The sequence below is a fragment of the Candida theae genome (assembly GCF_024610275.1).
Source record: "Candida theae strain CBS 12239 chromosome Unknown scaffold13, whole genome shotgun sequence".
In the NCBI taxonomy this organism is placed as follows: domain Eukaryota; kingdom Fungi; phylum Ascomycota; class Pichiomycetes; order Serinales; family Debaryomycetaceae; genus Lodderomyces; species Lodderomyces theae.
The window spans coordinates 1-12,895 of NW_026261362.1; the positions used below are offsets into that span (position 1 = coordinate 1).

Sequence of the window (12,895 nt, forward strand, 5' to 3'; positions counted from 1 at the left end):
TACCCGATTTGGACTCCGCTTCAAAACACGGCACTGGATCCGCCTCCCCCTTCACAATAACATTCTATTAGACTTTGGGAAAATTAATAATCAAATGCTTCGTTTTGTATTTTCGTCATCAGTAACTTCTTTGTGTTTTCGAGCTCATATTAGCCGCTGGTCTCATAAAGTTAGCGAAAAAGACAATTCTGATTTCCTGGTTCGATTGCGCTCACTACATTAGCTCCACAATGAAGACAAGCCTACTTACAATACCCAACAAAAAGACCGAAGAGGTCTCCTGGGTGAAACCACTCAACAATTACCTTCTTTCGATATATGGCAATACATCCGCTTATCAAAGCGACATAAATGCATTTGATAAGTTGCGTCAAGATATCAGGGGTGTCCATCCTGACAACACGGGATTGCGATTGTATTTCAAATATTACAGTCAGTTGGAGGTGTTGGACGTAAAGATACAATTTGCTACGTTGAATAGATCGAAGAAGTTGGACTTTGTGTGGCATGATGCATTTTCGCCAGAGATCACCCATAGACAGAATGCATTGCCATTTGAAAAAGCCAATGTTTTGTTCAATATTGGTGCATTGTTGACGAAGTTTGCCATTTCCAAGTACAATGAAGGATCAGTAAAGGATACAATTGTAATGTTTCAGCAAGCAGCTGGGATATACGAGTACTTGAATGAAAATTTCCTCCATGCACCTAGTGATGACTTGAGTCAGTCTACCATCAAATTTTTGAGCAAGTTGAGTCTTGCTCAGGCGCAAGAAGTGTTTACATTGAATGCAATTACTAATGATTTGAATCAACTGAAGAATTCGTTGATTTCCAAGTTGTGCAAATCAGCAAGCTTGCAATTTGAAGAATGCTACAATATGATTGGAGAGAAGGAAAGTTTTGAAGTTGTTGAAGATGACGTGAGTAATGACGAGACAAATTACGTCACTGCAGAGTTGGATCCTTCCTGGGCGTCAATCATAAACTTCAAGATCCAATATTATAAGTCGTTGGCGTTTTACTTTCATGCTTTGCAGCTTGAAGCAGGGAGAAAATATGGTGATGCAATTGGATTTCTCAACCAATCAAGTTTGGTTTTGGAAAATATAGACCCGGGACATGTGTATGATTTGTTGGACAATTACAACTATCAGAAAGATGCAGTGAAGATCAAAACAGATGAGTTGGTAAAGGACAATGACTTGATTTATCACGATTTGGTGAAAAAAGATGTCAATTGGAATCAGTTGACGCAAATGCAAGTGTCAAAAATCGTGCCATTGAACGATATACCTATGCTAAAGGAGGTCAACCAACAAGGCTATCAAAACTTTTTAAGTGATGTTGTACCCATCAACATCCACGAATTGTCCAGTTTCTACTCGGAGGAAAAGTCGCAATTGTTGAGAAACGAGATCGATTTCTATGAGGTGTCAAAAGAGGAGACTGAATCGTTTCTTGAGCTGCTAAAGTTGCCGAAAGCATTGCATCAGATTAAGCAAGCATTGAAGTCTGAGGAGGAGGGGGATGAGGAGGGGATTCCTTTAGAAATCATTTCCAAAGTGAGAGAAATATCTAACTCTTATGAGAGAGACCAGCAATTGGAGGAAGAAAATGGGAAATTGAGACAAAGGATCTACGAGACAATTTCAAACATAGATTCGGAAGAAGCCGTCAATCTCAAAAGAGCTCTTTATGAAGCCTCCAATTCCGATAAAAAGATTGCGTCATTGATTGATAAATCTTTTTACAGTACACTTTCGAAGGGACCTGGAAGTAATCAGTTTCGCCAGCTATTTACCGTATCTAACTCAGAAGTTAGCCTAATTGATCAAGACGATTCCCAGGATGAACAAATTAGAACTTTGGAAACATTTTTATACGACTTGGGCACCATCAAGGGCAATAAAGCAAGCTTGATTGAAAAATTGAAAAAGGATATTCATTCTGATGACATTTCAAACATCTTGATGTTAAATGCAAAGCAAATGAGTAATAATGAAATCAAGAGTGTGATTTTCCCTGCCGAGTTGAAAAAGTTCCAACCATTCATTGACAAGTTGGATAACTTGATCAATAGAGAAAAGTCGATACTTTCGGATGTGAAGGCAGAATGGAGCAGACTCTTGAGTGATCCTGCTATTAAGAAGTTGCAATCTAGAACCCAAGAAAAAGCTCAATTGTGGAGTGACAATATTGAAAAGATTGAGCAGTTTTACAAAAAATGGACCCAATATCACGCCGGTTTGGAGAAGGGAAACTCTTGGTACACCAAATTTCTCCAACATTGCGAAGGATTAGCTAGTTTCAACCTAAATGCATTGCTGTTGGATGACGCAAGAAGACAATCGAGTTCTACGCAGTTGCCTCCTTACAATCCACCACTTTTGCAACCGCAGTTTTCCGGATTTACACAGCCAGCACATACTAGCACGTCACTGTTACTGAGCACACATCAACCGTATGCTAGACCCCCACAATTACCACCAAAGAATCCATCAATTGATGCAAAGCATTCATCTCAAGAGCCATCACAGTCAAAACTCCCGCCTTGGCATACAAACAAAAGCTCTGATTCAAAGAGTGGCTTAATCTACGATCAACCTTCGACTTATGATCCTAATATGTACGATTTCTTTAGTAAGTAAAAAAAAAAAAAAGAAACAGAGCCATTGCTATATGTCTGATACGTGCTTTCATATTATAGTGCAGCCTGACTCCTTCCGCCCCGCCCCCCCTTTGAAACTTACTCTCGCGTAATTAATTGTCCAAATCAGGCAATACATAAACAAGGTCGTGTAAATCAGACTAAGAGGAAAAAAAGAAAAAGAAGAAAAAGAAAAAGAAAAACCTCAAACCTCTCTGTCACGCCTCATTGATTTCTCAGGCTGAGTAAAGTGGGTTGATCTTCAAAGCTTTCTTTCTACAGCTACACTTTTCCCTAGTCTTTCGTTTCTTAAAATTCCGCTCGTTTAAATGAAGGCCATCTACTTTCTATTCTTGACACTACTAAGTGTAGTAGTGCTTGCTGCTGATGTTCAGAAATGTAACGCAACTCAAAACTGTCCTGAGGATGCACCATGCTGTTCCCAATTCGGTGAGTGTGGTTCTGGTGCTTATTGTTTAGGAGGTTGTGATATCAGGTACTCCTACAATCTCACTGCTTGTATGCCTATGCCAAGAATGGATGACTATTCCAAAACATTCAACTCAAAGAGTGACATTCAAAGCATTGAACAAGTTGGTGATTACTTGGGTAATGCAACAGAGGCCGATTGGGTATACACTGGTTGGATCGACTACTACGACAATGCGTTGTTATTACAAATGCCTAATCATACTACCGGTACAGTCCTTTCGTCAACTAAATACTTGTGGTACGGTAAGGTCTCGGCCACATTGAAAACATCACACGGTGGGGGTGTTGTTACTGCATTTATTTTATTCTCTGATGTGCAGGATGAGATTGATTATGAATTTGTTGGGTACAATTTACAGTCAGCAGAATCCAATTTCTATGCTCAAGGGAAGTTGAATTATACAAACTCGAAAAATTCCAGTGTTAATGACACTTTTGCAAACTATCACGTGTATGAAATGGATTGGCACGAGGATCACATCACTTGGACTGTTGATGGCAAAGATGTTCGTACATTGAACAAAAACGATACTTGGAATGAGACTACCAAGAGGTACGAGTTTCCACAAACACCTTCAAGAATTCAGTTTTCCTTGTGGCCAGGTGGTGATCCTTCTAATGGTCAAGGTACTATTGAGTGGGCTGGTGGTGAGATTGATTGGAATGCAGAGGATATTCAAAAGTATGGATACTTCTACGCCCATCTCAAAGATGTCGAGGTTCAGACCTATGACTTGCCAGATAATGTGAAACTATCGAGTAATTCCACAAATGCAGATGACTATCACGCATTTCTTTACAACAGCACCGATGGGGATGACTCCAACATATACTTGACAAATAAGAAAACGTGGTTGGGCAGTGGCGATGCTTCCGGGTTGGATCCAGATAATGATCGAGATTCACAAGATCAGAATCAAACGACAACCATTGTGAAAACAAGTGGAGCGTCAACCATAACCAGTGTGCAAACCACAAGCAGACGAGTTTCTGCCAATGTCCCAGCACAAAACACGGCGGCTGCAAACCAAGCTACTGCAGCAGATCAACCGCAGGCAACCACCACCGACTATGATCCAAGTGCAGGAGTTGGTGGATTCGTTCAAAATTCAAGACAGTCAGCTTCAGATTCCAGCACTGGAGGTGCTGCTGGTAGAGCCAATCTTGAAGGAGAAGGCGTGTTGTTTGCAATTGCATTAGGATTCATTTCTTACCTCGTATAGTATGGTCATTTAGAATAGTTGAAAATAAAAAGTTTAATCTCTTTGTACAATGCAATTGGTAGTTGTTTGTCTATGGGTGTTGCGTGTCAACAAAAAATTCGTTGAAATAATTTTCTTTTTTTCAACGAACAACAACAACAACAACAACAACAACAACAGCACAGCACGGCCCGGCACGACATAGCACAGCACAGCACAGGGCAATTAAAGTCACAGCACAGTCACCATGAAGATGCTAACCAAATTTGAGTCCAAGTCATCAAGGGCTAAAGGGGTGGCATTTCATCCAAAGAGACCTTGGTGCTTGGTGTCGTTACACTCCTCCACCATCCAATTATGGGACTACAGAATGGGCACCTTGATTGATCGTTTTGAAGATCATGTGGGTCCAGTAAGAACAGTTAATTTCCATCCAACCCAGCCATTATTTGTTTCTGGTGGCGATGATTACTCAATCAAAGTGTGGTCATTAAACACAAGAAAATGTATCTTCACCTTGAATGGTCATTTGGATTATGTGCGTGGAGTCTCTTTCCATCACGATTTGCCGTGGATTTTGTCGTGCTCCGATGATCAGACCATTAGAATTTGGAATTGGCAAAATAGACAAGAGATTGCTTGTTTAACGGGTCACAACCACTATGTTATGAGTGCTCAATTCCATCCAACTGAGGATTTAATCGTTTCGGCAAGTTTGGATCAAACCGTGCGCGTGTGGGATATTTCTGGATTGAGAAAGAAGCATTCAGCACCTACTTCGACTAGATCATTTGAAGATCAGCTTCAAAGGAACCAATTGCCTCAACAGGATATCTTTGGTAATATAAATGCCATTGTCAAGTACGTTTTGGAAGGTCATGATAAGGGGGTCAACTATGCCGCTTTCCATCCTACTTTGCCATTGATTGTGTCTGCTGGAGATGACAGATTGGTGAAGTTGTGGAGAATGAGTGATACGAAAGCTTGGGAAGTTGATACCTGCAGGGGCCACACTGGTAACGTATTGAGTGCTATTTTCCACCCACAGCAAGACCTCATTTTGTCGGTTTCTGATGACAAGACTATTAGAGTTTGGGATTTGAACAAGCGTGTTCCAATCAAACAATTTAGAAGAGAAAGTGATCGTTTTTGGTTGATTGCAAGCCATCCGAGTATCAATCTCTTTGCTGCTTGTCATGATTCTGGTGTCATGGTATTCAAGTTGGAAAGGGAAAGACCTGCTCATGCACTTTTCCAAAACAGATTGTATTACATCAATGCTGAAAAGCAAGTGCAAGCTTTTGATTTCCAAAAGCAGGAGAGCACATTGCCAATGTTGTCGTTGAAAAAGATTGGCAAAGCGTGGTCTTTTATGAGAACTTTGGCTTACAACCAAACCGATAATTCAATATTGGTTGTTCATGGAGAAGGGGACAACTCGAACTATGCTTTGATTACGTTGCCCAAACATGCCACTGGTGCTATTGAACCAACAGACATCAAACAAGGAGAAGGAAATTTTGCCACTTTTATCTCAAGAAACAGATTCGCTGTTTTTATCAAGAGTTCCAAAACATTGCATGTCAAAGATTTGGGCAACAATGTAACCAAGACGATTCAATTGGACCTGTCAGTAAATGATGTGTTGCCTGGAGGTCCGGGACGTGTATTGTTGGTCAAAGCCCATTCAGTGATCAACTACGATGTTCAACAAAAGAAGGAATTGGCTGAACTTAGTGTAAACAACGTCAAGTATGTGAGTTGGTCCAATGACGGTCAGTACTTGGCGCTCTTGTCTAAACATACAATCTCCATCGCCAACAAGGATTTGGACTTGATTACATCAATGCATGAAACAATTAGAATCAAGAGTGCGTCGTGGGATGATTCTGGTGTTTTGTTGTATTCGACATTGAACCACATCAAGTACACATTGTTGAATGGAGACAATGGAATCATCAAAACGTTGGAGAATACCGTGTACATTACAAAAGTCGCTGGTAACTTGGTTTATTGCTTGAACCGTTCAGGTCAAGTTGAAGTCATCAAAATTGATCCGACTGAGTACCGATTCAAGCGTGCATTGGTTAATAAAAACTTTGGTGAAGTTTTGAGAATCATCAAGAATTCAACATTGGTTGGACAAAATATCATTGGGTACTTGCAAAAGAAGGGGTTCCCTGAAGTTGCCTTACACTTTGTTCAAGATCCAGAAACTAGATTTGAGTTGGCTTTGGAATGTAGTAATTTGCAAGTTGCTTTGGAACAAGCCAAGATCTTAAACAATAACAAGATTTGGGAGAAATTGGGTGAAGAGGCATTGTTGCAAGGAAACATTGACATTGTTGAGTTTGTTTACCAGCAATTGCACTTGTTTGATAAATTGGCATTTTTGTACTTGTTCAAAGGTGATGGTGAAAGATTGAATAAAATGACCACCATTGCTGAACATAGAGGCGATGCTTCAGCTGTGGTGCAAAACACCTTGTACAATAACGATGTAAAGAAAAGATGTGAGGTGTATATCAAAAGTGGAATGTTGCCATTGGCGTACACTTTGGCAAAGTCCAACAATTTGAATGATTATGCTGCACAAATCTTGGAGGATGCTGGTGTTTCTGAAAAGGATGTTGAGTTGCCTGAGTTGGGTGATGCTGTTCCTCTTCCGCAACCTATTGCTGAGCCAATTACAAACTGGCCATTGAAAGAGTCGTCGTTGTCATACTTTGAAACTGCTTTGCTTACTGGAAAGGTTGACAATTTGTCACATGAGGAGGAAAAAAGTGTACTAGTGACTGAAGATGGTAGTAACTCGCAGTACGATGACGCGCTCGAAGAGCCACAAAACAATGATGAAGAAGAAGAAGAAGAAGGTGACGCTTGGAATCTCGATGAAGAGTTGGATATTGGTGGTGATGATGTTGTGGGTGCGGACGAAGCGTCTGATAATGCCGGTGCATCCACCACTTTCCAAGAGAATGAAATTGGTGATTGGTTGCGTAATGCCAAGACACCAGCCACATACGTTGCTGCTGGTGCATTAGAGCAAGCGGCTTTATTGTTGAATAAACAAGTTGGTGTTTCAAACTTTGAGCCATTACGCGAGAGGTTTTTGCAAGTTTATGGTGCCTCGAAATTGTATTTACCTGGAGTCAATGATTTGCCTGCCATGAAGACATTTATCAGAGAGGATGCTGATGAAGAGGATTCTAAAAAGTTTAGACCTGAGGTTCCTGGATACGACACCTTGGAGGAGCAATTGCAACTTGCATTTAAGAAATTCAAAGCCAACAATCTTGAAGATGCAATCAAGACTTTTAGACAAGTGATTTACACAATCACCGTGTTGAATGTTGATGATGATGCAGCAGAGACCAAATGTCAAGAAGTTTTGGTCTTGTGTCGTGAGTACATTCTTGGTTTATCTATTGAACTAGCCCGTCGTGGCTTACCTGCCACTGACGTGAAGCGCAACTTGGAATTGGCATCATACTTCACCAAAGTTCAATTGCAACCAGCACACAAGTTGAATGCATTGAATGTGGCCATGACTCAATCTTTCAAGAACAAGAATTATGCCAGTGCATCGTACTTTGCTGAAGAGTTTTTGAAAATCTCAAATACGGGACCTCGAGCTGATCAAGCGCAGAAATTGAAGGCCAAGGCTGATTCAATTGCGAGTGACTCAGTTGAAATTGATTTTGATCCGTTTGCTGAGTTTACCATTTGTTGTGGAAGTTTTACGCCAATTTACAATGGTGAGCCTAGTGTGAGTGAAGCCTTGGTTGGTGCCACTTATAAGCCAGAGTATAAAGGATCTATTTGTAAAATTACAGAGATTACCACGGTTGGAGTACCTGCTTCTGGGTTGCGTATAAGGACATAGTTGTGGAAGCGTATAAATAAAAAAAAAAAAATGGATTAAGTTGTATATGACCTTTGATTGTGTTGAGGTGTGGGGGGAGGGGGGGGAAGAATGAAAAGTCACGTGTATTTTATAGTAAAAAGTGCAGTAGCAGTTTCATAACTCATTCAGCGTCGACTATTAGCATACATAGGCAGTGTATTCTGTGTGCTTGAGTTTCAAATGTAACCCTTGTATTATTGTTGGGTACGCCTCAGTTTTGTTTCTCCTACAGAAGCAGTTGCCTGTCATCAACAAATTGAACATCTGCAACTACAAACTACAAAAACAACTATGATTTAAACAAAGGCCAATTTCCGCCGTTCTCCCCCCCCTCTTTCTGAGTCTTTTCTTTTTTTTTTTTTCGTTTACTTCACATTGGATCAGATCTCGATCTCAACAAAAAGCACACCCCTGTATATACTTTATTACAGACCTATCATAGCCAGAGTATACAGATACAGATACAGATACAGATACTGTTCATCCGGATCAAAAAGAAAAAGTAATCTTCACTGGCCACTTTTGTCTTTTTTTTTTTTCTTCGTACAGTCTGAAACAGAACACTCGCATTATTCCCAACAACTCCCGCGGTCAACTGGTGACCTGTTAATATAATATTCCTTGTCACATTAGACACACTATTCAACACACTTAAGCATACATTGCCACACATTGTCACACATTGCCATACATTAACACACATTAGCACACATTACCTCGCATTTTACACATGAAAGGATTGACGCTATTTGGATCAAGACTGCCCTACCTCAAATACGTTGCTGTAGTATTGACGGTGTTGGTGATATACACACTCACCCATCATGGTGCCACGCTGTATATGGATATCAACAAAGAATTGCAACAACAAGTGAAGCAGCCGCAGCAATCAGATCCAGCGAGCGGAAAAGTTCAAGTTCCAGAACAACTAAAGCACAAACCAAAAGCCTCTGTTGAAGATATCGAAAAGTTCCAAGAGCAGCTCTTGCTGGGTGATAAAACTGGATGGGAGGCTACAGAGTTACTCAGTGAAGAGGAAAGACTTGCCGCGGTTGCTCAAGTGAAAGAATGGGCCCAGCTTAATAAAGAAAAGCAGAATGGGAAGGATAATGGTGCAGGTGCAGGTGCAGGAGAATCGGCACAAGGACAATCTCCACAACAAGCTGAACTGGCACCTGCTGTTGCTGATGCTGGATCTGCTTCCGGATCCGCCTCAACGGTCGCTTCCAATGAGAAAGTCAAAGCAACCTTTGTCACCCTTGCCAGAAATCAAGAACTTTACGACCTCATCAAATCGATCCGAGTAGTTGAAGACCGCTTCAACCACAAATACAACTACGACTGGGTTTTCCTCAACGATGTTGAATTCACTCAAGAATTCAAAGATCTAACCTCTGCGATATGTTCAGGTAAAACCAAATACGGCCTCATCCCCAAAGAGCACTGGTCGTACCCAGATTGGATAGATTTGAACAAGGCGGCTGAATCGCGGAAAAAAATGAAGGAGGATAAAATCATTTATGGAGATTCGGAATCTTATAGACACATGTGTCGATTTGAGTCGGGGTTTTTTTGGAGGAACCCGTTGTTGGATGAATATGAATGGTATTGGCGTGTTGAACCTGGTATTGAAATCCATTGTGACTTGAATTATGATTTGTTCAAGTATATGCAAGATAATGATAAGGTTTATGGGTTTACCATATCGATCCATGAATTCGAAAAGACAATCCCCACATTGTGGCAACATACAAAAGATTTCATTGAAAAGAACCCGCAATATGTGGACAAGGACAATTTCCTTGACTTTATCAGTGATGATGGTGGTAAGACTTACAACTTGTGTCATTTCTGGTCCAATTTCGAAATTGCAAATTTGAAGTTTTGGAGAGGAGAAGCGTACAAGGCATATTTCGAGTATTTGGATGCTACCGGTGGGTTCTTTTACGAGCGTTGGGGAGATGCTCCCGTACACTCTATTGCTGCTGCGTTGTTCTTGCCTAAATCCAAAATCCATTATTTTGAGGATGTGGGATACAGACATCATGTGTATGGACAGTGTCCTTTGAACCCGCAGTATAGGTATGAGCACAAGTGTTCGTGTAACCCTAAGGATGATTTCACATTTAGGGGTTATTCGTGTGGTAAAAAGTATTATGAAAAGATGGGGTTGACTAAGCCTGCTGAGTGGGTGAATTATCAATAGAGTAGAGGGGGGAATTTAAAGAGACTGTTAAAGATAATTGATTAAAATATACATTCTATTTATTCAGAATACTTTGTAAGAAGAGTATTACTCTTGATGAAACTCTTGTGTTATATCAAGGCGTATAAAGCTTGCTGTAGCTGCATATGAAGGGGTTCATCTTAGAAAGGGAAAGTTGAATTTCTGTGTCGTGCCTTTGTCGCAGTTTCCGCGTGAAAAATTAAAAAATTAATAAATGACACGTCACATGAAAAAAAAAAAAAAAAAAGATTCACTTTACAGACAAGTAAGACGCGACACAGCACAGGGTTTTGAAGACTGTAACTACAATTTGGCTAGGATCAGTCCACTTCGCTAGTAGAGAAACCCTTGTTAGCTATTTTAGTTCTTTTAGTTGGAGACACAATTTCTGGATTCTGAATTATACTGCACAGTATATTACTTGGGATTTAAAACACCTCACAAAATGAAGAAGATCTAAAAATGGACCAGCGAATAGAATTGATAATACCAAAGGAAAAGAAGCAAAGCGTGGTTAAGAAGATTGAAGGGGACTGAGTTTGGCTCTTGTGACTTCAAACAGACTATTCTATGAATAGAGTGTCTCTTTTATTCTACAGACTTCGCTCGCCTGTGACTGTCCCCTCCTTCTCCTCCCCTCCTTCCTCTTTATTCTTCATGTAGCTTTGGATCTTCCGTAGGAAGTATAACTACTACTTAGTCGTAGTGTAAAGTAAGAGAATCAAGCGTCTATATTACTGGGCGATCCAAACATAGGCTGTGCTGTATGTACTTTGTGTAAATTTCAGACTCTATGTGCTCCAATATACGAGACGAAAAAATATACCCAACGCAGGATTTGATACAACGTCGAGATAGCCAATAGACTGCATCACACTACACCACAACTTTATCTTCTTCTTCTTCTTCTTCTTTCTTTCACCTCTTCTATCAAACTATCCCACTCCATTTGCAGCAAAGACGATACATTTGTTCGAGGAGGGGAGAGATAGACAGACACACACGTATACACACAATCACAATGTCCTCAACTAGATCCAATGCCCGTTTGATCAGATTCGGGATCTTTGCCTTAGTATTGATTGGTTGCGGGTTCATACTCACAAAGGGCACCTCTTTCCAGTCTCCGGAATTGTCAACGTCGTCACCACCACCGCAACAACAACAACAACAACAACAACAACAACAACAACAACAACAACAATCTCCTAAACAGTCGCCATCATCGCCATCTTCATCGTCGTCGTCGTCGTCTCAGCAAAAGGGCACAGGCGATGGCTCACTCCAAAACATTGAGCTTCCATACACCCCTAAAAACATGGGTCCAATAGCCAAGGCCCACGTTGGTGGTGACGGTAACCCACAGTACATTGATCAGAAAAACATTGATCCTGCCACGTACTCGCCCGAAAAGGACAAAATCAAAGCCACGTTTGTTTCCTTGGCTCGTAATAAGGATTTATGGTCTTTGATGGATTCCATTAGGCAAGTTGAAGACCGTTTCAATCGTAAGTACCACTACGACTGGGTGTTCCTTAATGAAGTTGAATTCGATGATGAATTCAAAACCACTGTGTCTGCTGCTGTTAGTGGTGAGGCCAAGTTTGGATTGATTCCCAAGGACCATTGGTCATACCCACCATGGATCGATCAGGAAAAAGCGGCATTGGTGAGAGAACAAATGAGAGAAAAGAAGATCATTTATGGCCACTCTGAGTCTTATAGACACATGTGTCGGTTCGAGTCTGGATTTTTTTGGAGACAAGATCTCTTGAAAGATTACGAATACTACTGGCGTGTTGAGCCTGACATCAAAATCTTCTGCGATATCGACTATGACATATTCAAATGGATGAAGGACAATGACAAGAGTTATAGTTTCACCGTGTCATTACCAGAATACAAGGAAACCATCCCTACATTATGGGACACTACCAAAGAATTCATTGAAAAGAACCCACAATACTTGGCAGAAAACAATATGATGGAATGGTTGAGTGACGACAAGGGCAAAACGTACAATGGATGTCATTTCTGGTCCAATTTTGAAATTGCCCGTTTGGATTTCTGGAGAAGTGACGCATACAGACACTATTTCGAGCATTTGGATAAGGCCGGCGGGTTCTTTTATGAGCGGTGGGGCGATGCTCCTGTGCATTCGATTGCGGCTGCCCTTTTTTTGCCTAAGGATAAAGTCCACTTTTTTGAAGATGTGGGGTATTTCCATGTCCCGTTTAATAATTGCCCCGTTGATCCCAAGATCAGATCTGAGCGTAATTGTGTTTGTGATCCAAATAAGGACTTTACTTGGAAGGGGTATTCATGTGTTTCAAAGTACTACACGGTGAATAATTTCAAGAGACAAAAGAATTGGGAGAAGTTTACCGGGTAGAGGTATAGAGAGAGAGAGAGAGAGA

The 12,895-nt window shown here is 40.8% G+C and overlaps 3 protein-coding genes and 1 pseudogene across 4 annotated transcripts; all 4 read left to right on the forward strand. All coding sequences in view use genetic code 12, as the record gives it.

Annotated features, from left to right (window-relative positions):
• Positions 1 to 230: 230 nt before the first annotated feature.
• On the forward strand, positions 231 to 2,651 carry BRO1 (Bro1p; the record flags this gene model as incomplete). Its single annotated transcript, XM_051755198.1, has 1 exon — positions 231 to 2,651. The coding sequence occupies one exon, from the start codon at positions 231 to 233 to the stop codon at positions 2,649 to 2,651; it is 2,421 nt and encodes an 806-aa protein (XP_051610700.1).
• Positions 2,652 to 2,979: 328 nt separating this feature from the next.
• KGF57_000702 lies at positions 2,980 to 8,230 on the forward strand (annotated as a pseudogene). Its single transcript has 2 exons — positions 2,980 to 4,364; positions 4,630 to 8,230. Coding segments are annotated over exons 1-2 (4,986 nt in total).
• Positions 8,231 to 8,981: 751 nt separating this feature from the next.
• Positions 8,982 to 10,457, forward strand: MNT2 (alpha-1,2-mannosyltransferase KRE2; the record flags this gene model as incomplete). The annotated part of the gene is made up of 1 exon (XM_051755199.1): positions 8,982 to 10,457. One exon carries the CDS (start codon positions 8,982 to 8,984, stop codon positions 10,455 to 10,457), a length of 1,476 nt encoding a protein of 491 aa, XP_051610701.1.
• A 1,042-nt stretch (positions 10,458 to 11,499) lies between these two features.
• Positions 11,500 to 12,870, forward strand: MNT1 (alpha-1,2-mannosyltransferase KTR1; the record flags this gene model as incomplete). Its single annotated transcript, XM_051755200.1, has 1 exon — positions 11,500 to 12,870. One exon carries the CDS (start codon positions 11,500 to 11,502, stop codon positions 12,868 to 12,870), a length of 1,371 nt encoding a protein of 456 aa, XP_051610702.1.
• Between the last annotated feature and the right edge of the window lie 25 nt (positions 12,871 to 12,895).